At 42.1% G+C, this 27,891-nt stretch overlaps 2 protein-coding genes and 1 long non-coding RNA gene across 12 annotated transcripts in view; 1 reads left to right on the top strand and 2 right to left on the bottom strand.

The window, feature by feature from the left end:
• Window positions 1–264: 264 nt before the first annotated feature.
• TMBIM6 (transmembrane BAX inhibitor motif containing 6) lies at window positions 265–14,636 on the bottom strand. 3 transcript variants are annotated; one of them, XM_060688906.2, is made up of 10 exons: window positions 14,265–14,636; window positions 7,034–7,134; window positions 6,309–6,417; window positions 5,330–5,450; window positions 4,698–4,746; window positions 4,330–4,427; window positions 4,146–4,225; window positions 3,443–3,543; window positions 2,877–2,949; window positions 265–1,745 (listed from the first exon to the last, which is right to left on the bottom strand). In XM_060688906.2, exons 2-10 carry the CDS (start codon window positions 7,087–7,089, stop codon window positions 1,722–1,724), a joined length of 711 nt encoding a protein of 236 aa, XP_060544889.2. In that variant the 5' UTR covers window positions 7,090–7,134; window positions 14,265–14,636; the 3' UTR covers window positions 265–1,721. The 3 variants fall into 3 exon arrangements, with proteins under 3 accessions (XP_060544889.2, XP_087742977.1, XP_087742978.1); XM_087886851.1 differs by lacking the exon at window positions 14,265–14,636 and adding an exon at window positions 7,762–12,925; XM_087886852.1 differs by lacking the exon at window positions 14,265–14,636 and adding an exon at window positions 11,040–11,197.
• A 4,688-nt stretch (window positions 14,637–19,324) lies between these two features.
• On the bottom strand, window positions 19,325–25,114 carry LOC148115346 (uncharacterized). The gene is made up of 3 exons (XR_015732432.1): window positions 25,005–25,114; window positions 24,703–24,757; window positions 19,325–19,454 (listed from the first exon to the last, which is right to left on the bottom strand). It is a non-coding gene; the product is annotated as an uncharacterized LOC148115346 (long non-coding RNA).
• Window positions 25,091–27,891, top strand: part of FMNL3 (formin like 3) — a 101,862-nt gene continuing 99,061 nt past the window's right edge. For all 8 annotated transcript variants that reach the window (XM_087886844.1, XM_087886846.1, XM_087886843.1 and 5 more), the window contains exon 1: window positions 25,091–25,602. In XM_087886844.1, the coding sequence (XP_087742970.1) occupies window positions 25,486–25,602 (117 nt within the window). In that variant the 5' untranslated portion in view covers window positions 25,091–25,485. The remainder of the gene's footprint in view (window positions 25,603–27,891) is intronic.

The raw sequence follows: 27,891 nt of genomic DNA, 5'->3' as shown, positions 1-27,891 counted from the left end.
AAACAGTAAGCATACAGGCAATGTGGGAGGGCCCACGTGTTCTGGACATTCTCCATCATCAGGTACCAAGAGGCAAACCTGAATCCAAAATGCCTAACTTCCTTGGGGACCCAGCTCTATTTAAGCACAAAAACTACACACAATCTCACTGTGAACTCAAAGAAGTTGAAGAGTTTTCCTGAGGACACGAAATTCACTACCATAATTTGCAAGCAACTAGAAGCTGTTTGCAACAGTCTTGGTGAAAGTAAAACGGATACATGGTAAAGTTTGAGGATTTTTATTTTAATATTTTTCCCATACAAAGCAAGACAATGTAAATTTTATTTGAATCAAAACACCGTTGTTTTTTTGTTCAAAAACCCTGTCTCTTCACAGTAGGCGGCTAAAGAATGCAGCCAGGGCTGGCCATCCAAAGAGCGACAGAGTTTACTCTATTAAACCCTGTTAGACAAGGTCTCTATGAAGTAGATTCTTGCAGTTTAGTTCTTGGCACTATTCCAAGGGGAAAGGAGGGATGAAGAACGGAGGACGTAAAAAAAATTTGTTTTCTCAAGCAAGCAAAACTGGAGCCTGGCTTCAGATGCCAAGAAGAGCAGGAGAAACATCTGGTTAGCTGCAAGGAAAGCTTAACGGGCATGTAAGAGAGGGAGCCATTTTTAATACCAAGTGTACACCGATCCCAGTTTCTCCAGGATGTAGGAATACTATTCTCGTTATACAATATCCAGCCAATTCCCTCCAACCCATTTGCGGTAAGATTCATTCCCAGATGTTAAAAGGGAAGAGGCAGCCACATGTCACCCTGACATCTTGCTGACCAAGGCTGCTCAGTCCCATTAATAGTTCAAGGTGCTGGGTTCATCCTCCTCCTAAGCGAACTCAAATAATTAAATATCAGGAATGCAATTAAACCAGACCAGACCTTACCACACTGACACCTATCTAAAGACAAACACACAAACAAATAAAAACCTGTCAGCAGTTGCTAAAAACTGAGATGAGTGTCAGACAAAATTTCTCACCTGCACAAGTTAGTTTTTGCTAACCAGTGGCAAAATGAGGGTGGTGAAGTTAGCACGGTGGATCAGATCATAGATCTCCAACAGGAGTTTTTCAATCTGCAACTAGTTTTATAGCCTTGCATCTTTCTTCCCACCCTCTCCCCTCCACCCATCCTAGAGGAAGGAACTTGAGCAAACATCCATCTCTTTAAAACCCCTGCAGACAAGTCAGCCTTATTATCAGGCAAATGTTTCAAAACAATTTCAGAGTATCACCGGCACCAGCAAGAGGCAAGTTCTCCCCTGCTCTGCTCTCACTGCAATTTGAATGTGATAGGAGGTGAATAGAAAAATGGAAGGGACTTATGCTACCCCCACCCAGTGAAAACTGCCATGTCATTACCAATAATACAGATATGAACTCAGCCTCTGATAGTCAGAAGAGGGAAGTGGGATATGTGTTTATGTAGAAATGGGGCAAAGCCAGACTCCAGCATTAGGATCAGCCAGTTAGCTTTTTCAAGCTCAAAAAAAAAAAAAAAAAAAAACCAAGGGAAAAAAAATCCAATTTCCACAAAGTATGAAAATGTCACAGATGTTTCTCATTCACACAGAAGAACAGGGGGCACCTTTAATGAAGATCAAGTTGGATGGAAGCAAGAAAGAGGCAAAGGGGGTTAAGAAACAGGAATCTCCACGCAGGCATCTGGTTTCGCTTTATTTTTCTTTTTTCTTCTTGTTCTGAAAGGAAACAAAAATCACTGTCAGTGCTCCGAGTTCCTGGACACATCGATCAGGATCCCATGCCAGTTAAAGAGATATTTGCTCTGTTCTAGGTTAGAATGCTGATGCAACCATATACACCCAATTCTGCAGACCCCTGGAGAAATCGGTGATCACTTGGATGAAAGATGTGATGAACCAAGGCCATCCTAATTGCTAGAGAACATTTTGTAATGAATGGTATTTGCTCACCTATATCACAGCTAGACTTAGAAGTTCTCACCCGCTCTCCCTTAATTCTTGCAAAAAAAAATTTAGTGTGCCATCCTGAAAATAGTATGAAAGTGCAACTTGCAAATAGTTCTTCCTTGCTGAATGAGCAAGCAATGAAGCCTGCAGCTAGGACGGGGAAAGGTTGGGAAGATGGACTTTGAAACATGCCAGGGAGTCAAAGGTAGTGCCTGTTTCTAGAATGGCCCAGCTGTCAAGGGAGGTTAATTTCACATTGATAATGTGCCAATTCCATCTTTTCCCACTTTGCATGAAACCAAGCCTTCCTATTCCTCCATCCCTCCCATCTTCATTCCCTACTCTTAATAAACCTTCATCCCTTTACTCTGTTTTTCACTTCCTGCATGGCTCATTATGCGTATGGATCAAGCTTTCCTTTGATTCATCTTTGATTACTTACTCTTCAATCTTTTATTCAGCTCTCTATTTTTTCTAAACAATTTTATATCTTATGTTTTATATATATTTATTATTTTTAAAAAGTCCTCCCCATTTTTGTAAAGCTTCCCCTTTCCTTTTGAGCTTATATTTGATACATATGCCAACGGGAGGAGGCAACAGCTAAATGCACTTACTATAATAGTCCTATTAATGTGCAGTAAAAAAGATTATGTGCTAAAAAGAAATGGGGGCATTCTAGGTAGGAGGTAGGGCTTTCCGTTTAGAAAAGTTAGGGTAAGAAACCACCTGCTTTTGCCAAATAGAAGAAAGTTTCTCTCCCAAAGCATCTGCCTCTCAATGGAAACACCCTGCACGGGAACTCTGTAATCATGGCTTCTTGCTTGCCTTTGTGGGAGATGGTGCACTTGGCCACTTAATGGATATGCAGCAGAGACAGCCCCGTGTGTGCAGACCTACCTCATTCATGCCCAAGATGACCATGAGCTCCCGGAAGATGTTAACGAAGTCCAGGAAAAGATCCACGCAGTGCCTGGCACAAAGAGAAAGGTGTTGTACATCAAGTTATACCCTAAAACAGGGGTGTCAAACTGGCGGCCCATGGGCTGGATGCATCACAGACAGGCCATGCCCACCCCGGCTCCGGAAAGGCAAAAAACGCTGCAATACATCACATGAAGTGATCAAGTTTGACACCTGTGCCCCAAAATTACAAATGGGAGGCTTTGCCAGAGCCTCTTCTCTGCTCTATTGTTTTATTCATAATCAACTATTTGTGTACCATCTTCTACTGCCAGAGTTCATTTGAAATCTTGCTTCCATATTTAACTCTGGTTTTTTCCACCATAAAGCTTTTAACCTCCCTGCTTTCCTCCAAGCGAAGTCTCTTTTATTTTGAACTCAATGGAGAAGAAGCTCTTCTGCATCTCCTGTTTAGTCTCCTCACTTGCAAATCCTTATTGTATGTGGCAGCTCCTTCCTCTCCAACTCTTACATAGCCCTAGGCTTGTCACCAACACACTCACCAGATATAGTCCTTGTCTCCATTCTCAGCCTTCTCAATGATGAGCTGAGTGTCAAACAGCACAAAGCCACACATAACCATAAGTCCAATGTAGAGATTAGCCTGGAGGAAGAAAGAAAGCCAATTAGACAAAATCATTCCAATGGCACAGCCTGGCCCTGCAACCTACTGAGAAACCCGAAGTGGTTCTGCGTTAACTCCCGGCTTCAATATATACAGAGCCGGATCTCTTCATGAATTAGATGAATTCATTGTTCACAATGTCAGCATTAATTCCATTTTCGTTTCTGACAATAACTTTCTAGTTATTATTTTGTGTACCTAAACACTGCATCCAATAAAGTACCTGGGGGGGGGAGGGGAACCCTCAGAATACCTAAAGCTCACAGAAGGTTGCTTTCCAATGCCAGAGGTGTCTGTATAATAAGATGTCTGATAATTACAGTACTCATCTGCAGCCATCATTACAGAATGTAATGCAAAATACTGTAATCTGTATACATCCCCAAATCTGTTACTGTAATGCAGCACATCTTGCTCGTACAATAATAAGCTAAAAGAAAAGGGAAGCTGGGCACATCTGAACAGCTGCTCCCAGTAGGCCAGTTGCCAGTTCTATGTTCCAAAAAGGCAGGTTTGCTACAGGGGCTTGGGCTGCTATCAACTTTCAAGCTGACAAGACCAGGAAAACGGCAGCCACTCACCGTGAAAAGCCAAGTTGAGCCCAAGAAAATGTTGATCAGGGAGAACAGCAGCATCAAGAACAGGCCAGAGAAAAGGACACCTGAAAAAGGAGCAGAATCACGATGAGCAAAAACAGCCAATCGAAATGAACCCGGCCTCTTCAAATGTAAGTGGGCAGTGGTTGCTGCTGCAGCTGCTGCTTACCCCCTAGATACAGGTAAGCACGGCGCTTAGCAAAGAGAGCACTCAGGGAGAAGCAGCTGAAGATCACTGCTGTGCCCAGGAAAGCAGTTGGGATGATGCTGTAGGGAGGGAAGGGACAAGAATGAATGCCTAAGGAGGAGATGGATGGAAGGAAGGACTCAAGAGCTATGAATTAACAGAATTTGCTTTAGAAATATTCAAAGGGTTTGACTTTTAAGTCTCTGAAAGGATCTAGATGCTTCAATGGGAAGAGCTTAGTAACATCCCCAAAGTGTGCTCCCATCATTACTGCTGAGCAGGATATCTGGTTCTCACTTTCAAGGTGAAAAGTGGCAAAGGATAGAGCAAACTGGTGAGTTTCCCCTTACCTGGGGTTGATGGCAATGCACATCTCCAGCAGAGGACCCAGGTTGACTCCTGGAAGAGGAAGGAATGTAGCCTCAGAGACAAGTTTCTCGCTCATGTGTATGTACATATATACTTTCCAATTCATTACATGTATATATTTAAAAGACATAAGTTATGGATTACACAAGCACTCCCTTCATAAAAGACATAAGAGGGGCAAAATGCCACACAAAAACATTCCGAAAGTGATAAGGTGCTCTATGTCATTTCAGATAGGCAGGGAGCCCTCATTTTATAGCATTCTATTCTATTTGCTGCGTTCTTCCTTTTGGCTGGAAAACCATTTGGCTTCCTTTTCAGACACAGGATTACACAAGAACCATTCTGCTGTAGTGTGATACTAGGCAGCTGCATTCATGCATGAAGTAAACTTTGCCCAGTGCTTCCGCCATCAATCATTGCCATTCTGCCAGATCCTCTGATGGCCTTGATGGCACCATTTCATTCCTTACACAGCATAGCTCCCACTACCCCAGCAAGAGAAAGCAGCTAAAAATGTCTTTCTTGCTTATGGTAATTCCACATTTGCACATGTGGAGTATTAAACTGCTGCTACTCCCCTCAGTTCTTGCTTCTCCAGCCCCGCACATACCAGTGAGGAAAGCAAAGCCTGCCAGGATAGCCAGACGTTTCTCTTCAGTTTCTCGGCTGTGGGGTGTGGCCATCAACCAAATCATAAGGCCTAATGCTCCCAGGCCAGTCAGCAGTCCAAACTGCAAAACAAAGTGGGAAAGACAGAGATTAACACAGGCTGGTCAGAAGAAAGACCCAGTTCAACCTAAGCCCGTTTGCTGCATTTCCCACTCTTTTAAAGAAAATTCTGGTCATCAGAACCGTTTTCCCATGCAGATTTTGAAAGGAAACAAGGAATCAGTATTTTGCATAGCCGGTCTCTTGGAAGGGAAATTCTGTCACTGTTCAGACAATTTTTAGATTTAATTATGAATGCGTTCAATCTTAAATATTTTAAATACACAGCTATATTTTCATCAGTTTTCCGTTACGACAATTTTATAAGCACCAGTGAAATCTGTAACGATTCTGCTCTGCAAGTAGGATTATGTAGGTATCCTACATAGGTATGTAGAAAAAGGTCTAGCAAAAAGATATGGAAATGGAAACTAGAACGCCGTTCTCCGAATTTAAACTTTATTAACTACTGTAGGGCTTAAGTTTAAATGTAAACATTAACAAGTGATTCTGATAATGAGAAAATTTTCAATCTGGCAGGACTCTGAGCAGTGTATCTATAGTCCCACCTCTCACTTGAGTTTCACAATAGAAACAAAAAGCTCTTTCAAACAGGAACAAAGACCTCTGAGAACATGTATTTATTTAGAGACTTTTTGTTGGGATATGTTTGTGGAAAGTTTTAAAGGCTTAGAATTTCACTGAATATGCCATCTAGCCATGGAGCACCAGCAGAGAACCACAAAAAAGGATACATTCCTGCTTATTTCCACAAGCCGGGATGTACTGTTTTGCAGTCTTCCTGCTGGCATTTAGCCCTCAATAACCAAGATGACCTTCAGTTTATATATCGTCCCAGAGAAATGCCTTAGAATTCTTACCTGCACCAGCTGAGTTACCACATTGAGATAAGCACCAGCCGCCGCTAGGAACATACATAATGCAAAGCTGGCATACACCTTCTTCAGGTGCTGCTGAGTTGATGCAGAACTATAGGGATGAAGGAAGAAAATTAAGCTCTGTTACACAATACTTAGAAGCACAGCCATTCCCAAACTGACCATTTGCTAGCTTCTAGCCATATCACAAACCACACAGAGTCAATAGTATCTAACCTGCTTCAGAGAAAGCTTACATTTTCTTGACACCATCACTAAGAATCCCTTACTTCAGAATCTCCAGTGCTGAAATACTGCTTCCAGAGTGGACCAAGTATTTCCCAAAGATATGAAGGTTTTTAGGACAGTTAGAAACATCTGAGGGGTTTGGTCGTAGAGAAATGCAGTGCGAATGTATAAGGATATGCAGTTCTGACTTGCACAGCACATCATTCTGGCAACAGGCTACGGCACAACATATTTAAATCAAGAGCCATTTTGAATAGCTCTGCCCTCTTTGGAAAACAAAGACGGTTTTAATCCACAGTCTTTTCTCAAGAAAACAGAAAAAATGAGGTGGTCTGGCTCCAGCAACCCAGGTCCTGCCAGCCTTCTCACCATCTTTCATGGGTGATGGAGCCTACCTAACCTCACATCTCTGTTCCTAAACATCCAAGAAAGAAATTGAATCGTCTCAGAATAAGATTAAGCAGGCAACAGGTACTCACATGTGGGAGAACTTGAAGAGGGCATCAAAATTTATGTTCCTGTTGAAAACATCCATAGCACTAGTTGGTGAGGTGCAATTCTCTATGTCAAAACACACAATCTGCAGAAAGGGAAAGGAAGGCCACATTAAATGGAGAAGACCTAAATAGATTTTTCCCCCTTAGAACTGGTGTGTTCAATCTCTACTTTTCTTCTTATAGACAAGCTCCTCCCACCTGCTTGTTCAATTCACATTAAACAGCACCCTCAGTCCATAGCGCAGTTTTAAAATGACATCAACCCCTCCCCCCATTTACATCTTTTGTGGTGGCACTTCTGCAGAATTCCTAGGTTTTCTTTTTCCTCTGGGTAAAAGGAACTTCAAATAATCAAATTATTATCAGAACTTCAAATAATCAAATTATTATCATTACCAAGAAAGAAAGCACAGCAACATAAGGCAACAGGGAAGTTAAAGCAGTAGCTTAAAGGTATGTAGAAGCAAAAAACAGATTTTCCAGTTCCAAGAAAAAATACATTTGCTTCATCTGCATACTCCTACAGAAAACACCTTTCTACACAGACTACTTTATATCCTTCTCTCCATGTAGTCTCCTGTTTCCATCAATTCAATCTCCAGCTACAGTATAAGATATGCAATCCAGATTTTACCCAAAAGACACAGGTTAAGTAAGTAAACTCCTGATGCACCACTGCTAAAAAGTTATTCTTTCTACTTGAGACTCACCAGCTAGTCCAATATGTAACCCACAAGCTTCTTCCTCTTTGTCCTACTCTGAAAAATCTAGAGACTGCAACGGTTCGGCAGGCACCCAAACTGGCTTGGTGTATATGGTGCAATTATTGCAGGCTCTTGCAAGGCTAGTTAAAGCCTCCTTGAGGAATTGTGCTCACCTGGGAGCCTTGCTTCACAACTCAGCAGCTGGAAAGCAAGAGCATTAGCCTCCTTAATGATCTTCCCAGGAAAGGATAGGGTGGAGTTAGAGAAAGGCAGCCCCCCCAGCTTGAGAGTCAAGGCCAATATGTTGGGTTATTATTCTCTAGGTGGTGGGATTCCACCCCACTGTTCTGTTTTGTAACAACATACACAGGTATTTTACTCACTCAGGGGAGCAGCATGAGCATTTTACTTAACAATACAAGCATTTCTACCCTCCTCCATCCAAAGGTTATTCTTAACTAGTTGCTCTAACCTTATGGCAAAGAATGGCCATAGCTATGTGGAAACCAGTCCAGCAACTAAATACTTATTTTCTGATAGGCAGGAAGATCCGGCTTGGCAAGAAGTTTGCATTGTAGGTTTGTATTTGCTAACAAGGTGCACTAGTGTTAAGGAAATGCCTTTAATCTTGTGAGAGATTAAACTCACATCTCTATCTTCTTATATTTCTCTACATTTACTTCATTTATCAGAGGCATACACATGGGGGGGGGAGGAGGATCACACTGAAAAGCTCTAAAAAGGAAGTCTGTCTTGAGGTATCGAAAGCCACACTTTAAGAACAACCTGAATTGGAAAGCTGAACCTGAAAATTACACAGCGTGTAATTTGGGTATTAGGTGCTTGTATTAGGTAACATGACTCAACCATCAGGGCATCAAAATAGGTCACACAAGAGTGGAAGAAATATTTTCTGCCCAGCACCCAGTTCTTCCAGATGCCAAAAGCTATTCAAAGAAGAGCTTAGATAAGATCCAAGACAAGGAATCATTTTGAAATATAGATTTCTGCAATGGGAGGGAGACCCTCTTTATAACAAAGCATAAAGCTGAAACTATTCCAGAAGAAAGTATAAGTTCGCACTTCTCACTACTGACACATCTGAAAAGTAAGGAGCAAAATGAGAACCTATAAAGCTCGGGATTACTCTTAATAAGCATCCTTTATGTTTCAAAAAGCCTTATACTTTTCCAGCAGCTTTAGCCACAGCAGGAGTAACTAATGGTTTTCATTAGTGTTCTCCGAGCCCACTTAGCCACAGAGAATATAGGAAAGAATTTTTACATTACATTTTAGACCATTTGTTCAATTTTTACATTACATTTTAGACCATTTGTTCACAGAGAGCAGTCCATTTATGGTGTGCCTGAAATGGAATATTATTTCTTTCACACATAGATAAAACTCTCGAAACACGTGTTTTATTTCATGCTTGGAGCATTTAAAATGGCCATTGAAGGTTGCAACCTCACAACGTAGAAATATGTTCAGCATGCCCCACTCAAAATGTGATGCCACTCAAAACAGCTGAGATTTTTTTTTTTATGCTTGCAACATTCAAAATGGCTGTTTTCAACTAAAGACATACTGCACATCTCTACTTCCATTTATGACAGATGGTAGCACTAGTTATCTACATCTGAGTTTTAAAAATGTCTGGTCCTTCTCCCCAAGGCGCTGACCAGCTCTGATTGAATATATTATGCTTATAATTAAATTGAATTTTTCCCATTCTACAAAACCCATCCATCTTGCAAATTAACTTTCAATATAAATAATGAAAATTAATTTGCATTGTTTAAAAACAAGACGGCTTCAACTATTTTGCAGATCACAAAGAAATCTGAGAAAGTGAAAGGCCACGTACACCTCCTTCACATTAATATATTTTTCCTTCAGCATTAACATCAGATCCAGTAATGTGAAAATTATGAATCACAGACTAGCATTTTAGATATGAGGTTCTATGCAACATGCCTACAGAAAAGAGTTTTGTCAGTTTTAGAATGTTGACCAAGTACAGAGAATTTTTGGACTGATTCTCCTGGGTAAGCTGTAAGACTGTGGATGATTGAATTTGAAGGAAAACCAAAAAACTGCCATTGGGAAGGAACACAGTTCAGGAATACAGAAGGATGGTGGCATGTCCAGCAAAAAGAATGTTAACTGTTGATTGAATGGAAAGGCTCCTAGTTCATATTTACATTTAGCTTTTGCAATCCCAGTAGTATCCAAAAACATCCCTATTTGTGTAAGTACAATCAGAAGAACTACAATCTTATTAAAATATTCTGAGGAATGACCATGATCTCATTACTCCTGCCCAATCTTTCTTTTGCCTTTAAAATCTCATAGTCATATCTTTTGGATGATAAACCTAGGATGATAATTCCCTTTATCCTAATATTTATGAGCTAGTTGGTGGCTTGCTTGGATAAGGACAATCCAAAATAAACTATAAGACAATACTTAATAAACACCAGGTTATTAGAATGTGTAAAATAGAACTCATACCATCACTGTACACCCAAATATGAGGTGCATATTATCTAGCAGCACAGTTTGATCAAGAATGTTCTGTGAAGCAACAATTAGAGCCTACATTTCAAGTCCAGAGCAGGACACAATCAACATGTATATTGATTCTGAAATTCTTCCTTAGCCACATACATCCAAAGAGACACCTTATTAATATAACCCTAGAACTGGAAAGGAAATCCACTAGAGAATGCAAACAGGCTTGGCTATAATCTAGGTTAAGGATCAGTTTGTTCTTGAGAGAGGAACCCATAGGATTTTTTAAATAAATAACCAGAAATACTTAGCCACATATATGACTTTCATCACCAAGGGCTAATATTTATTTATTCAATTTCTGTGGCTGCCATCTCAAGCAAGTGGCTCTGGGCAGTGAATAATCAAACAGGTAAAAATGATTACAAATAGAATACAAATTAAATATATATGGCAGTTGAGAAAAAACCATCCTGGATATCAATATAACCAGAAAACAGGACTCTTTACAGTCTTGAGGCCCTAGCCTCGGCCTAGGCACAAACCTAGGTCCTCAAAGCCTTATGAAAAGGTCAATAGAGTTGAAGTCATCCTCAGTCCTGAGGGGAGAATGTTCCAGAGGACAGGAAGGGACACCTCCTAGTACCTACCAGCTGACATTCCTTGGTTGATAAAACCCATAGCACACCCAACCTGCCAGATTGAATTTCTATTACAATTCTACAAACACCTCCATATTCCATTACTATTATCCACAAATAGGAACTTACTAGCTATCAAATAACGGAGAAGAGGATGGTGGCAGGAAGGAGGTCGTCCCCCATTTATAGCCTCTCCTGTAAAAAGCAGACCAATCCTCACAGCACCAAATTGCAAGAGAGAAATGTCACACAATGAACCATGACCTTATACATTCCTCCAACACTATGACATCAGAAAGCCAGCCAATTAGCTTTGAAGCCATGTATTGCTAGTCATCTTGTTGCCACAGGAGTCTGTTGAACTAGCCAGGAGACATATCATAGGAAACTCCTATGACTAGTCATTTACAAAGAAAAACGGAAAAACTCATCTGATCCTATGTCCCACCTCCAAAAGGTTCACACCAAATGTCACATGTATGCTGGATGGAGGAATGTCAAAATAGTCAAATGGCAGTTACAGCACCAAGACTGAAGCCCCAACTTTTTTGAGAATGTCTATCAATCTCACATGTACACATACAAAAAAAAATTAAGCTTCAGTGTGTGGTAATGGCTATAGTTTTGCCGGTTTACCTGTGCAGACTCTGCTGGGAGAAACACTAAAGGTAAAAAGTTCATCCTGACTCTTTTAATCCCTGTGTAGCAAATTATTTACCTTTAAAAATTCAATTTCTCATCAAAAGCCAACTCTACTGAGCAGTTGTCTGTGCCCTCCTTATAAATACTATATCAGATAAATCTCACATCATTTCAGTTGAGTTTTTCTTGGCTCAGACTAGTGGCCAAACAACAGGTTGTCTTTGGAAAATACTATCCAAAGCAGAATGCAAGAACCCGACTCTCCCAAAGTGTGTGGAAGATTATCTAATTTAGTATCCAACTTGATGACAACTCATGAAATAACTGAAATTCAAGAAACATGCCAATGGTACTCTTAAAACGTTATAACAATTCACACATAAAGCAGCATAAATAAATAAATTTATTTACTCGGAAAAACAACTAAAATGTCCACATCTTTCACAACACAGTATGTTTCCTAACAGAAACATAAGGAGGTTATTTCTGCCTATATTGTTCAGATTTCCCAATAGACATTGTGGTTTATATCTACCTAACATGGATCTTCCCACCTAGTATTGATTATCCTTTGTTTGCCTATGCATTTTAGTGCACATTACAGAATTCATTTGTTTCAGAACATTCCCTTCACAAATAAAAGTACAAATACAAGGTCTAACTCACTCCAAATATTCTCTAAATGCATCAAATAGATGACTTTGAGATGCATTTTTAACTAGAAGACATCACCTAATGTGATCAATGTTTATTAAAAAAACATGAAGGGCATTACATGGAGGAATTTGCTCTAGAGCTACCTTATTTTTGGGCACCTATCAGGTATGATTCTCAATCCCCAGAATTACCCAGTCAGCAAAGGCCATCGCTAAGGATTCTGGGAACTAATGTCCAGCTTCCTAGGTTGAGGACCATTGCTACTATATAGCACATATTTAAAATTCCAGCTAAACTTCTATTCCATAAAAGAAAAACCAAAATTATATCAAAAAATATTCAGGGTCATTATTTTCCGGGAGGCTCAGCCTCCAACACACATCACTGACTATATACCCTGCCGTTTTCTCTGCTTGAAGAAGGATGTGTGAAGTTTTAATTTTAACTCATTCTGGTGGAAGCAAAAATCCAGGATGCAAATATCGCTAGTTAGAAGATGGTGAAGCCCCATATATTGAATAAAGAGAGGGGAATTTAGGATGCACTGAAGACCCAGAAACATCTTTACTGGTTTCCTCTCTGGGCTTCTTCTTCCCTTTTTGAAAAAAAACACACAAGCCCACATTTGCATAAAACCTGTTTTCCATTTCCCCCACGACAGAAGCAGAAGCAGGAAGGCAAATCGCCAACGCAAAAAAAAAAAAAAATCCAGATAGGCAGGACCATTATTCTTCTCCTTTAATGAAAGCTTTTCTCCACTCCGAACAAGACATAGCCAAAAAAAGGAAAAGAAAAAGAAAAAAAGGCCCACCCCTTCCCTTCCCTACCCCACCCGAAATACTTCCTTCAAAAGCTAGACACGGCGGTGAAAAAAAAGAAAAGAAAAAAAACCCGCGTAGCCGAATAAGCGACAGATCTTCCAAGGGAAAGCGAAAGAGATCAGGCGACGTCTATTTTTAAACCGACGCCACACAAACCGAATACACAGTATTACAATATATTATTTTATATCATATTATAGTTATCTCATATTATATATTGTGATATATTATTTTATTGTTTTATATATATATATATATATATATATATATATACACACACACACACACACACACGCACACACACACATGAGAGTCTTGGCGTATTCGGGTCTTTTCCCGTGTAAAATCTTACACGGGAAAAGACCCGAATACGCCAAGACTTGCATATCTGTATCCGTGAAAATCTACGAAAACAAATATACGTATATATGTATACATATATGCATGTATGTATATATGTATGTGTATGTGTGTGTGTGTATGTGTGTGTATATATATATATATATATATATATATATATATATACACACACACACACATATGTACACATATACATAAGTACATATATACACACACACACACGTATATTATATATATTATTCTTATTGCCTTCGTTTTTTCCGCTTCGGCGTCTCTCTCTCTCTCTCTCACATCAGATACACCATTTTAGGTGCCAGCCGAGAGGCAGCCAAGCTCTTTTCAGCCCACCCTCCCTCCCATTCCACGGGTATCCCGAGGGCCTGGGGGGGGGGGGCGAGGGACACGGAATTGCTCGGCCCCTGGAGAGACCCGAGGGCCTTTGAAACACCCACCCCAACCCCTCTTTCTCCCCCCGGAGGCCGAGGCGGCTGTCTTTTCCGAGACCGAGGAAACTCCCGCCCACCGACCCTACTGGTGGTGAGGGGGCAAGATTAGAAATCTCTATGACGTTATCGCTCAGAACGCGGACGTAAGAATGGCCCGGAGGCACGAAAACAGCCCCGGAACGGTCCCTTTTTTTCACCCGCTTCTCTCGCGCCCCCCTCCCTCCCCCCCCCACAACTCCTCGTTGGGAGGAAAGTCCAAAGGGGGGGGAGGGGCACGGTGACGCCTTCGGAGGAACCCCACAAAAGACGCCTTTCGGAGGGAGGCAAGAAGCGGCGTGGGTGGGGGTGTGTGGGGAGGGGGTGGTGGTCACAGGGTTGCTATAGGAACGGAAACCAAAAAAAAGAGGCGGCCCCGGCCGTATTCTTACCCCGCCGCAGAGAAGGCGTCCGTCCCGTCACGGTTACAACAGCTGCTGCTCCTGCTACTGTTCTGGTCGAACCGTACGTGTCTCTGGCCTCGAACGCCTCCGCCCCGCCTCTTTTATCCCCTCCCCACCTGCCATTGGCACTTTCAGCCTTAAGGTCCCGCCCCGGATTCCTATTGGTGTTTTCCCCAACCCACCTCCCCCCAAGAGTTCTGCGGACTTCTTCGCCTTGCTATTGGTCCCACTTGCTATTGGTCCCACGGGAGGTGGCTCCTTCGCCTTGCTATTGGTCCCACGGCCGCGCCCAAGCAGCTGCGATTGGTTTATCCCGGACGAAAGGAAGCCCATCGCACACATACACACAGACGCACAGACAGACGGATACGTACGTTCGCGACGTTCATTGGTTTCTTGTTATCGAGCCTGTAGGCGGCGCCCGTGACGGGTGGAGACTTATTGCCCTTTCGTCGTAAGCCTTCCTTACCTAGAAGCGGCGTGCGACCCCTAGCGGAAGGAGTGCAACATAGAGAGCGCCGGCTGCCACGCAGCGCCATTAGAAGGAGTGGACTCTGCTGGGTGCGGGAGGAGGTTTATTTTTTGCCTGAAGCATCCAAGCCTGGAGCGCAGCCCGCTGGTAGAAGCCTCTCATTGCAGGCAACGTGCATTGCCAGGCAATCTATTACTGTAATGATTTTTCTGTGGCTCTCCTCACACAGCCGGACAATGGACTTTTTGAACGCAAAATCTACAGTGCAGATAGTCCTTGATTTACAACTGTTCATTTAGTGACTGTTCAAAGTGACACCGGCACTGGAAAAAAAGTGACTTATGACCATTTTTCACACTTACGACCATTGAAGCATTCCCCAGGATCATGTGATTTACATTCGGAGGCTTGATTGCTGACTCACGTTTATGACGGTTGCAGTGTCCTAGAATCATGTGATCCCCTTTCGCCACCTTCTGACAAGCAAATTCAATGGGGAAACCAGATTCACTCAATAACCGGGTTACTAATTTAAGAATTGCATTGATTCACTTAACAAATGTGGCAAGAAGAGTTGTAAAATGAGGCAAAATTCACTTAACAAATTTCTCACTTAGCAATTTTGGGCTCAGTTGTGATCATAAATTGAGGATTACATGCATTGCATTTCCTTTCAAGCATTTCCGAAAAGCTATAACATGGTGCTCTGCAACAATTAACTCAATGTGACATGAAAGCAATATTCCAGTATTTGAGGGGCTGCCACAAAGAAGAGGGGGGGAATCAACTTATTTTTCAAAGCACCAGAAGGCAAAACAAGAAACGATGGAAACTAATCAAGGAGAGAATATGGAATTAAGGAGAAATTTCCTGTCAGTGAGGTGAACCATTAACCAGTGGAACTGCTTGCCTCCAGAAGTCATGGGTGCTCCATCACTGGAGGTTTTTAAGAAGAGACTGGACAGCCAGTTGTCTGAATTGATATTATAGGGTCTCCTTCTTGAGCAGAGGGTTGGGATTAGAAGACTTCCAAGGTCCATTCCAGCTCTATTCTCTGATTGAATAGCACACATGGGATACTGTAATCGGTGCAATACTAATAATATTACATCTACAGCCATAATACTTTTAGTTATACCACAATCAGTACCTAATTGTGAAAATAAATAGACATTACAGTTTCATTTTCAATCTATTATCTTCAAAGGAGATTAAGCAGGGGTGAAATCTGCTTACCTTCCCTACCGGTTCGGAAGTGCATCCGCCATCATCATGTCTGATTTTTGACCCTCTGTGCATGCACAGAAGGTTAAAACCAGAAAGTAATGACGTCCAGGCGGGTGGGCAGAGCCTCGTGTTGCCGCCGCTACCGGTTCGCCGAATCACTCACCGCCGGTGCTACCAGCTCGCGCAAACCGGATAGAACCGGCAGGATTTCACCACTGAGATTAAATACTAAAAGTGGATCACACAGAAGGCTAAGATCTATCATTCTATTCTGCAGAATATGGCTGTTGAAAATTAGGAAAAACTGAAAAATAGTTGGATAGTTGAAGCTTGTGGCAGGCTCCTCATTTGAAATGACACAGCCATCTGTTGAGCATGTTTTAATTTGGATTCCTAAACTTGGGCTTTCTGACTTAAATGGCTTTTTCCAGCTCTAAAATGCTTTGATTCTTGCATGTGGGATAATAAGGAGGAAGGGCCATATATTCCTACTCCTGAGCCTCATTTGGCTGAGGTGTTTTGGTTAGAAGATTTCAAAAAATTGCAATATCTTTGGTGGGGGACAATAGAAGTAGTAAGTGACGTCATGCCCATCTCCCACAGGGAAAGGCTAGAGGAATGTTATATATTTAGCCTGGAAAAATTATGAAAGAGTGGTAGCGTGACTGTTATATTCAGAAACCATATTAATATTCATATTAATAATTCAGCTTGAATGTAAATTAGAAAAGCTGCAGCAGCTCTAATCACATTTACTCGAGACTATATATCACTGAACTCAAGGGAATTCATTTTCAAGTAGCAAAGATTAAGTCTAAAATCAGTGTAATTTGATTTAGTGTGGATATAGATGATCTGGTTTTCTAGATCAAATTCTGGATTGTGAACATTTCTGCTCACAATAAATGAGCTTTATTTACTATATGTGTGTGTAAATAATGATAAATAATATTTTTTATTATCTTCTTGATCTCTCGGCAGCTTCAGTACTATCAGCCATAATATCTTTCTGAACTGGCTTTGTGAGTTGGAGATAGAGGGGCATTGTTTTTATAGTGGTTCTCTTATTTCATGTGGGGCCAGTTCCAGTTGGTGTTGGTTGGGAAGAGGGAGATCACTCCCTAGAGCTAGGCTCTTCCTGTGTGGAGTACTGTAGAATTCTACTCTCTTTTTTCCTTCGTTTACAACATCTATATGAAACTGCTGGGTGATTTGGTCCACCAATTTGGAATTCAGTACCATCTGTTTGCTGATAAAACCCAATTATAACTTTTAATTCTGCTCCAGCCAAGTGAGGTTATCAAGGTTCTGTTTCAGTGCCTAGAGGCTGTATAAGTTTTGAATGGGGAGGAAGGGTCTATGATTCAGTCCTACCCAGGTCGGATCATTGTGGGTTTTGGGACTGCCCAGATTTTGGGATATTCCATCTCTGATGTTGGATGAGGTAACACTTCCCCCTTCAGAATTGGTAGGGTCTAGGGATCTTCTTGGACTCGCAGTTCCTATTAGAACAGGTGTCAGCTGTGGCCTTTCCACAATTCCATCTGGTGCATCATTTGCACCCTTTCCTAGATGAGCTAGACCAGGTTTGTCAAACTGGTGGTCCACGGTCCGGATGCATCATGTGCAGGCCACGCTCACCCCAGCTCCACAAAGGCAAAAACCCGTCATGATATATCACAATATGTTACATGATGCAATCGAGTTTGACACCTGTGAGTTAGACTGTCACTTATGCCCTAGTCACCTTGTGGCTTGACCATTGCAACATGGTTTATTTAGTGCTGTCCTTGAATCTTTAACCGGTCTAGAATGCAGCAGTGAAAGCAGTAATGGACATGCCTATGTAATCCATCTGCTTCACAAACTGCACCAGTTTGTTTCCAGGTGCAATTCAAGATGCTGATTGTTATCTATAAAGCCCTACATGGCATAGGGCCAGGTTACTTGCCTGTTTCCCATAACATCTCCCTGGCCAATTTGATTCTGCAGGGTTGGGGGCTCCGGATTCCTTTGATTAAAGAATGGCATATATAAGGGCCCCAGGAGCACACCTTTTCTATAGCAGCCCCTGCCCTTTCGAACAAGGTTTCCCTCAAGATCTGGATGACTCTCTGTTGTTGCTTAGGAGAGGCGTAAAAACCAGGGTTTTCACCCAGTGTTTGACGAAGGATAGTGAGATCCCTTGCTTTATCACACCTGCCATCTTTTATCTTTATCTTTTATTGGTTTTATTGTAATTTCTCTGTGAGCAGCCCAGTGTTGTTAAGACTTAAATGGGATACAAGTTTTTTAAAAAATATTATTACTCATACATACATTGTAACAACAGCTGAATTTATACTGGATGTGCATATCTTTAGAATTACTATAATTTCCTGCTTACAGCCAGAATATGTCACAATGATAAATAATATGTGAATTATTAAAAGCTCTGCTTCAGCCACGTCTCCAGAGACAAGCTCAATTTTTATATAACCAAGTGTGTTTGTACCATCTATGAAGTAGAGATCTGTGCCTTATATACATATAGGCAGTGGTGGGTTCCGCCCGGTTCCACCGAGCCGGTAGTGGTGACAATATGACGTCACCGAACCAGTTCTGCTCCCCCCTGCCCCCCCCACATTATTTTATTTGGCCCCACCCCCAATCTATTGCTGCCTCCTGAGTCCCAGCTGGTCTGCTAGAAGGAAAAAAGCTGTTTAAACTCTTGCCCTGGGGCTTCAAAGGGCCGCCCTACAGCTGATCAGTGTTAAAAGGTAGTGTGCTGGTAGACCGGTGCCTCCAAAAACAAATGAGTAGACCAGTACAGCTCTGCAAGCAGTTAAAAGCCTGGTAGACCAGTACTTCTGCTAAATCCTAAAGAATTGTCACATGACCATCAAGCCACACCCACAAAATAAGCCACGCCCACAGAACCGGTAGTAAAAAAATTTAGAACCCACCCCTGCATATAGGGTAGTGATGGCAAACCTTTTAGATACCAAGTGCCCAAACTGCACGCGTGCGCGTGCCCAAACTGAAAGGTGTGTATGTGCGCATGAACACGCACATACTCCAACATACATACACATGCTGACATGTACGTGCGGCCTCCCACATGCATGCAGCCCTCCGCATGCACATGTGCCCCCTCATGCGCCCGTCCACCGCAGGCGCGTGCAGCCCCCCACTTGTGCCCCGGTCCCTGCATATGCGCTGCAGAGACCCGAAGACCAGCTGGCTGGCGGGAGGTGTGCGCCCATGCATAGTGGAGTGGAGCTGGGGCGACGGCATCGCGTGCCCACAGAGAGTCGTTCTGTTGGCACGGCAACATCTAGGACTTCTCTTAGCAATGCAAAAAAAAAAAGCCCAACATACTTGCAGGGTGCCAAATTGGAGAAGGCAGCTTTCTGTTGTTTTTTTCTACTAGTGTTCATACCATGATAGATGAGTTTAATCAGCATAAAGAATGAATCAGCCCTTGAGTGCTCTTCATTCTAAGGGAATAAAACACATGCAAAATTTGAGATAAGAAACTTTGAGGAGCCTAGCTAAATCAGGAAAGAAAGACTAAGTGCAATTTGAAAGAGAGTGAGAGAAAATCAATATGGAACATACCATTTTATTAATAGTTCTAGGTTGATTAGTGATGAGAGAATTAATTATTTGATTCCATGCTGGACAAACAAGCCAGGATTGAGTTTAGATGTGCAGGTGTTACATGTGGCAACAACCTGTCATCTAGGACCACAATGATAAATTAAAAATCCTTATGGGCCACAGAGAAATACCTGGAATGCTGAGCAGCTCTTCTGCAGGTAATGGAATGGGGCAGAAGTGCTGGACATGAAGGCAATGGAGGCTCTAAATTTGCTACTTAAAAAAAAAAACATTGGTGGATTGCACAAAGCTGCTTGTCAGGCGTTGTGCTGACCTGCTTTAAATAATTTAAGATCTTTCTTATATTTCTGCTACCACCAACCCTTTTCCTGATTTGGAACTCCCCTGTTTCTTTTCGTAATGTGACATAATGAAACATGGGGATGCTCTGGATTGCCTCAGTCAATGAGACAATGTTTGGAAACAATTATGAACTAATCTTTATTATTTAATTTAAAGATGATCTAATCTTAGCCTTTCTCAACTGTGTATTGCATAAAGCACACATTTGCTGTTGATAAAACAGTTTTTCAACTTGGGTACATCTCTGTACTCATTAGAACTACCTTTGTTAGATAATTTAATAGAAAATACTCAGCTCTGACTTCGTGAGTCTGTATTAAGATTTGCTTAAAGTTGTGAAGTAAATTAATTTTGGGTGATCTTCTAGATAAACTAGCTCCTTGGCATTTAGTAACATATAGTAATCAACCATTCCAGGTTATTCTTCTGATATTACGGTAGCTCTAGGATTCTTAAGTTGAGATTACTGTTACTTAAACCAGTCATTCTGAGTAGTAGAAGATATACTTGGATAAGAATCCAGAGTTTTACTCCCAACACATCTTTTCAGTTCCCTATTTCCTAGTTGAAAGTGGAACTTCAGACTTCTCTAATCTACCCCCCCCTCAAGAATTTAGTTGAGAGGATGTGCTCTGGCTTAAAATTCTTGGGATGACAGATTCCATTTGCCATCATCACAGAGCCTTTCATATCCATTGGTTCCCTCATCTAGACAAAGTAATTACAGAATATCTTATTTTAGAATGTTTTTAACCTCTTCATCTTTTTTATATTCAGCAAAATCTCCTATTTCAATAGTACAAAGTTATTCCTTTCATGGTAGATGATGAATATAAACCTTACGTATGCAAGAAATGACAATTAAATGTGTTATCTGTTTTCCACTTATCCTTAATGGGTTATAAACAGTCAAGAGCTCTTTTGAGGTAACTTATAATGGGTGTGGAATAACTGATTCAAATTTGTTAGAGTTCTAATATTTCCTATTTGTGAAAGTAATACTTTTGAGTATCTACAGTGTATCTCATGCAGACAGAAGTCCCTAAGCAGAGGACATTCATTTTGTCCCACTGTTATATTATTTGGTTGTCTTAGAGGAATGATACCTTTCAGGCCCTTGAAACGGTGAACCATCCAACATCTTTCTTCACTGCTTATTCCTAGCACCCTTATCCATCTCTTACTTTCAAGGTTACTGTGTAAATCAGCTTAAGCCTGACCTCCCAGTTTTACAAAGAAACCATTTCTGAGCGATGTTGTATAAGATCTCAATCTAATTGACAAGAAATGTTAACCAGGCCAGCAATATCTATTTTCTGATCATAGGATGTTTTTTGCTACTTAGATATATTGCATTTTAAAATCATTGTCTTGTAGATATCATTTTAAAGAATATGATTACTATTATGATTAGATATTAGTTTAGTTTAAATCAATAGAATTTAATAGATTTATTTTCATAGGTTTAATAAACATTAGCTTTATAGTCATTCTATTATCTGTCTGTGTGTATTGTATTATTAGAATTGAATAGCAAAATATTTTTGTCCAGCTTGTAGGGAAAAGGCATAGTTAAATTTGATACGAATAATTTGGAAGCTTGTTTTTCATATTCAAAAGATCCTCTAAAAGTAGCTTTTCCCAGGTAATTTGCCATGGTAATGGTTAATTTTCAAATTATACAAACATCTGAATCAAAACCAAAACTTAAATAATAATTGAAGCTATACTCCTTGGCTAATCTTTGCACAGAATCTTTATCTGCAGAAGTTAGCATATACAGGTTTTTACAACAGGGAGCTCAGCATTGACATCTAATAATGTTGGTCAGTTAAGAGCAAGTCCTAGTAAAAATTTAGCACCCCAAGGTGTTAATTAAGTAATGCGGAAGATTACTTCATCAACTGTTAAATTGGACTTCTCCAGTTAGGGATATCAGTTTTCTCAGAGACACTTAATAGCTGCATGATAGGTTGGCATTAGTAAAATAAACCAATAGCTGTAGTTATTTCCTCATCATAATGTGAAAGATGTTTGGTATATATGTAGCTCTTCTAGGTATGGGAGTGGTGGTGTTTCACCTTCCTGGGAATGCAACAGCCTGTCCTAACTTTGTACCTTCCAGATGTGCATGGATCACAATTCCCAATCACAGACTACTTGAATACAAAACAAAGCAAAAGCTCGAATATTTTTAATAGTATATAGATGAAGGAATTATGGCAGATGTGTTCTGTAATGCAGAGGTGAGAAACGATGTCTCTATGGAACTTGTTCTACTGGTAGGGAGAGTTCTATAGAAAATACAATTGCCCTATATTTCTTTGCTACTGAGTTAAATGGTTCTTGTATCTTCCAACTGTATCAAACATGCAGGGGTGAAATGTAAAATTTGTTACTACCTGTTCTGTGGACGTGGCTTGGTGGGGGAGGGTTTAATGTGACTGGGTGGGCATGGCCAACTTTTTTTTTTTTAACTTTTCAAAGCATTTTCTCTAATGCTTTGAAAAGCCTCTGCCAATCAGGCAACTCAGCTGGGAATTGCCAGAGACTTTTGAAAGCATTTTTTTTACCATCTCTTCAGCCAAGAGGTTGCAGAAAAAAATGCTTTGAAAAGCCTCTGATGATCCCAGCTGAGCCGCACGATCATCAGAGGCTTTTTTTTTTTTTACTTTTAAAAGCATTTTTTCTTTGGAAGAGGTTGTAGAAAAAATGCTTTTAAAAGTTAAAAAGAAAAGCTTCTGATGATCGTGCAGCTCAGCTGGGCATGGTGGGGAGGGTACAGGGATTTTTGCTACTGGTTCTCAGAACCACCCGCCACCATTGCTACCAGATCGGGCAATCTGGTCCGAACCGGGAGCATTTCATCCCTGCAAACATGTCATATTAAAAGAGCTGTTAACATAATGCATTAAGCTTACAAAAGCCTGTAAAACACAGTATAAATTGGTATGCTCTATGTATGGGACAGCTCCCAGAAGATTTTTCTACTATCCTCTCACTTAAAAAGAAATTTGCCTATACAGGTAGTCCTTGACTTATGACCACAATTGAGCCCCAAATTTCTGTTGCTAAATGAAACATTTGTTAAGTGAATTTTGCCCCATTTTATGATCTTTCTTGTCACAGTTCAATGAGTCACACAATTGGCGACACAATTGTTAAGTGAATCTGGCTTCCCCCTTAACTTTGTCAGAAGGTCGCAAAAGGTAACCTCACGATCACCAGACACTGCGACCGTCGTAAATATGAGTCAGTTACCAAACTCCTGAATTTTGATCATGTGACCATGGGCATGCTTCAACATTTGTGTGAAAAAGAGTCATAAGTCACTTTTTTCAGTGCCGTTGTCACTAAATGAACTGTTGCAAGTCGAGGACTACCTGTACTCTAATGAACAGAGAAGAATGGGGAGGATCAATGGCTAGGGGATTTGAGAAGTTCAAGTCTAAAAACTCAGGGAAGCATTTTTACAGATACAACAGTCTCCTTATATTCCACGAACTGTATTTGCAACACCAGAATTCTCTGCGTTCTCAGTGCAGACTTTTCCATTGGTTGGAACATTCAAGGTCGAATCATTTACATCTGTGCTGCCACTGTAGCTCAGGGTTAAACTGTGGAGTCCTCGGTGCTCTCAGAGTGTCGTTGTCTGCTTGCAGACCTTTCATTACCCAACTAACTAACTAACATCATCGGTACATGTCTGTAATATAGACACCCTAATAAGAGCCTTGGTGGCGCAGCAGACTAAAGCACTGTTAAGTAACACCAGCTGCCTACAATTACTGCAAGTTCAAATCTCACCAGGCTCAAGGTAGACTCAGCTTCCATCCTTTCGAGGTAGATAAAATGAGGACCCGGATTGTGGGGGCAATAAGATGACTTTGTATAAATATACAAGAGTATGAAGGCTATTGCTTAACGCATTGTAAGCCGCCCTGAGTCTCCGGAGAAGGGCGGCATATAAATCGAACCAATAATTAAATAAATAAAAATTATTTGTTAAACTGATGATGTTACCTAGCCAGGCAATGAAAAATCTGCAAGTGAACAACCAAGCTCAGACTGCACCAAGAACTCCACAGTGATGATTCTGGCTGGGCATGACGGGAATCATAGTAGAGCAAGGCGCCTGATTTAGTGAATTGACCCTGTTAAGACACCACGCTGCCGCCTCAATTCTGCCATCCGTATTTAAGCGCTTATCTGAAACCTGAGCAAAGATGCGTCCTTCGAAACGAAGAACGGTCAGGACCTCCGCCATTCCGACCTCCTCCATTAGGGGGCAGCCGTTCTTTTCCTGTCGCAAATACCAGATGCTTCGCAGTGGGAGGGGCAGGATTGAGTAACGGCTCCCTTTGTCCTCTTGACTCAATTTAGTGCGTGCACAAGACCCGGGGGAAAGTCGTGTAATTTTTCTAGGCAAGCTTCCACCTCGATCCTGTCTTTTCAGTCTCGGGGACTGGAGCGTACATTTTCAGAGTAACGTCTTTTTAGAAAAAGAGGCACCCTCAGTTTTCACTTTGCTCGGGAAGACAATTGCACCGAACTCAGGTTTAGGGGTGTGTACGCGTGTCTATGCATAAAGATACACATACTCCTATTCTATGGTCCGGTTCGTATAGGGGTGTGCAATCTTTAACAACAGGAGGATTCATAAATAATGGTCTTAGGGTCCCGGTGTGAAGTACGTTCAAGATTATAGGTCGTAGTTTTGTTTTTGGTTTTTTCCCTCCTCCTCCATTTCTGCAAAAAAAAAAATATACCTCAAGTACTTACTGCAGGTTGCCGGATTCCCTGTACGTGCTCCTTTTACATGGCCGAGTGATACTCGCTGGAACCAGAAAGGATTAGACTCAAAAGAGTATCGTAGAAGTAGAAAGGGGCCATTTGGACTACGGAGCCCGAACGGAGCGGACTGACTTCGAAGTAAAGATGTCCCAAGTAGAACTTGGGGTCTAAAAGAAGCATTTTCATTATTCACCCAAAGTTCCCTCCCGAATGAATTGTGAACCTAAGAGGGGCTAAAGTGACATCAGTTGGGGCTTCAATTCGTTTGCGTCTCGGGAGCCGAGCCTTACCGAAAGCCATCAATCAAGGGGCTTCTTTGCAAACCGTGTGAGCGGGATTGGGCCTGCAGGGGAAAAAAAAAGAGGCGAAGTTCGGGACTCTTTTGGGGTGTTGCCTCCAAACAAAGCGCCCTCTTCAGGTGCTCAACTTCCACCTCGGCTCGCGTCGCCAAGAGACCTTTTGCAGACGCGCCTGCAATTTGGGGGCGCCACGTGTGGACGAGGAGGCTTCTTGGGAAGGGGGCAGCGCATCTCGGGGAAGAGGGAGGGTCGGGAAAAGGAGCCGTCCTTACTTTCTTCTATTGGACGGACGATGTCTTCAGGCGGGCGGTGCCGGGGGCGGTCCCGACAGCCCCGTCTTGTCCCAGGCCGGGCACAAGAGGGAGGGATCGGGAGGTAGCTGTCGCCGCCTGGCCACGGCGGCTCACTTCCATACCGACGATCCAAACGGGCCGAGCCATCCCCGCCTCCCCTGGAGCCGCCTGGGCCGGGGATGGGGAACACCGAGAGCGGGGAGCCGGGCGGGGGCCCCGGGATGTTGCCGCCCCCGCCGGGAAGAGTTCCCATGCCGGATCAGGGAGAGCTGGAAGAGCGATTCGCGATGGTGCTGGTAAGAGAGAGAGAGAGAGAGAGAGAGAGAGAGACCCCTCCTCCCCCCCTGTCCCCCCCTCCCCGGTTAGATCCCTGCATAGATTCCTTTCGCCTCCCCCCACCCGCCGCCCCCGCTATCCCGGGGACTTCGCAGCCTTTATTGCAAATAAACTCGTCCGCATCTCCGACGTTGCTGGAAATCGGTTTCTTTCGAGCCGCGCTCTCTCTAGGACCAGAGATGGATCGCCAGCCTTAGCGCCTTGCTCCTTTTTCCTTTCCCGCTTCCCAACTTTTTCAGACACTTTTTTCCCCTCCGGTCCCAAAAGATCCAGGAAAGCATTCTGGATCTCTTTTCTTTCGCTGGGATTGAAGCCCAAGCCTTGCTGGGGGGGGGGGGGGGTTGCTGCCTCCCTAACCTCTCCACTTGTTCTTTGGTGGTTCGGATTTTCTGTTATTCTTTGGGCGCCCGTCGCCTATAAATTGTATGCTCAACTATTTTCCCTGCGGAGCGAGATTCCCAGCGAGGTGGCCGTTCATTCAGGTAGATCATGTCATTTCAGAGATAATCACATCCACCTCTTGTCTGTCAGCTAGTATTTTTTTCCCTGTTAGATACTCCCCCCCTCCTCCCCCCCAGTTTGCATTTCTCATGCTGCTAGTCCTGTAGGTATCTCTTTTTTTATGTATCCACTCAAATGCCACAGAGGCTTGAGACTTGATTTTGACAGATGCCCAGTTTTTAATCTACCTGGAATGTGTCACTGTTGGCAGGCAGATTTTTCTTAAAATTTCAGATTTGCACCACACTATTCTGGCCCAAGGTGGGCTTTTGATTAAGAGTTGGGGGGGGGGTTCAGTGATCCTGCTTGGTTTTTTTTCTTTTCTTGCCTCTGCTTTATCCTTATTATCTAACCCTTGTTATTTTCCAATTCTAGTGGGAAATGTCAGCAGATACTAATTTCCTTCAACTTTCTTGCCTTTATCCATTGCACATAGGATATCCTTTTAAAAAAAGTTTTTTTTCCCATTTCCCCTTCATTGTTCATCCTAACTTTTCTTTGCAACCATGGAATTTGGTTGATTTCTTTTTTTCGCTAACTTGGCTTTGCCTACAGAAATGCTGCAGTGTTTGGTTTTTTTCTTCCCAAGACTGATTTGAATGGGAAAAGTTTATGAAGCAACATTGTCTGGGATATATATGGTCTAGTCCTATCCTGCCCAAGCTTTGATGGAAGACATCAATGGATTCAACTGATGGATTTTCATTATTATTATTTTTAATCTGAATCCAGTTGATCTTGTTAATCCAGAATCTTGTGGCTTGGAAACCTATGGCCTAATTCACACAAGGTTCTAAAGCTTAATGTGCTTTGTTTGGTTTTAGTTTAACTCACATATTGTGGACACAGCCTTTGTAGATTTAAACCTTGGATTTTGGGTTACATGTTGTATGAACTTAACCACTTACAGTTTATTAAAAAAAAACCCATGGCTAATCAAACCATGACTATGTAAGGCAGGGTGTCAAACTCAATTTCATTGAGGGCTGCAACAGGGTTGGGTTTGTCCTCAGGGGGCTGGGGTGGGTGTGGCCAGGGTGGGCATGGCCAGCATGATGTCACTTGTGTCAGGGGGGACGGGGACGCCTGTGGTGGCCCGATCACTCTGCCAGTGAAAACGGGCTTCCGTTTGCAGGACAGCCTCCTGCAATCCTCTGCCAGCAAAAATGGAGCTCGTTTTCACTGGCAGAGGCACCGCGGGCCGGTCCTTTGCTGTTTCCAGGGTGGCCCTGCGGGCCAGATCTAAGCACCCCGCGGGCCGAATCCTGCCTCTGGGCCTTGAGTTGGACATTCCTGATGTAAGGGATGATGATGGTGGCTATAATATTGCACTACCTTCCTAAAATGAGGTTTTATAATTCCTACTAAATCCAAATAGAAAACAATATGGGATTATACAGGGTTTGTGTGATTTATGGATTGATTTAGATTTCTAGTAAGACTCCTAATCTGTATTAATAGCTGTGATGTTAAGAATGAATGTGGTGGAATTTGTTTCGGAAGTGTTACTGTAATCTAAAAGACTGGAGGATAACCTTGTGACTGCTTCATAAAAAGAAGAAAGGAAGAGTTGTGTGGCTCCTCCTACTTCCATAAATATATTGGGGTGAAATATGAATGTGGAATTAGATGTGTTTTTAGAAGTTACATTTAATATTCTTCCCAGGAGTTCTTGGCAGTTTGTGTAGCTCTTGTTCACTTTGTTCCTCCCACTATCCTAAGATTAGGCGGAGAGGAGCCTTGACCAG

The sequence above is a fragment of the Pantherophis guttatus genome, chromosome 2 (assembly GCF_059756535.1).
Source record: "Pantherophis guttatus breed Tessera chromosome 2, ASM5975653v1, whole genome shotgun sequence".
Classification (NCBI taxonomy): domain Eukaryota; kingdom Metazoa; phylum Chordata; class Lepidosauria; order Squamata; family Colubridae; genus Pantherophis; species Pantherophis guttatus.
The sequence above is the reverse complement of the archived record's forward strand: the minus strand, read 5'-3'. Positions and strand labels throughout refer to the sequence as shown.

Coding starts and splice junctions, on each gene's coding strand:
- TMBIM6 (XM_060688906.2), bottom strand. CDS start 7,089: ATGGATGTTTTCAACAGGAACATAAATTTTGATGCCCTCTTCAAGTTC. Junction 5,451..6,308: donor TGGTAACTCAGCTGGTGCAG/GTAAGAATTCTA, acceptor TTTGTTTTGCAG/TTTGGACTGCTGACTGGCCT. Junction 3,544..4,145: donor GCTCAACTTGGCTTTTCACG/GTGAGTGGCTGC, acceptor TTCTTCCTCCAG/GCTAATCTCTACATTGGACT.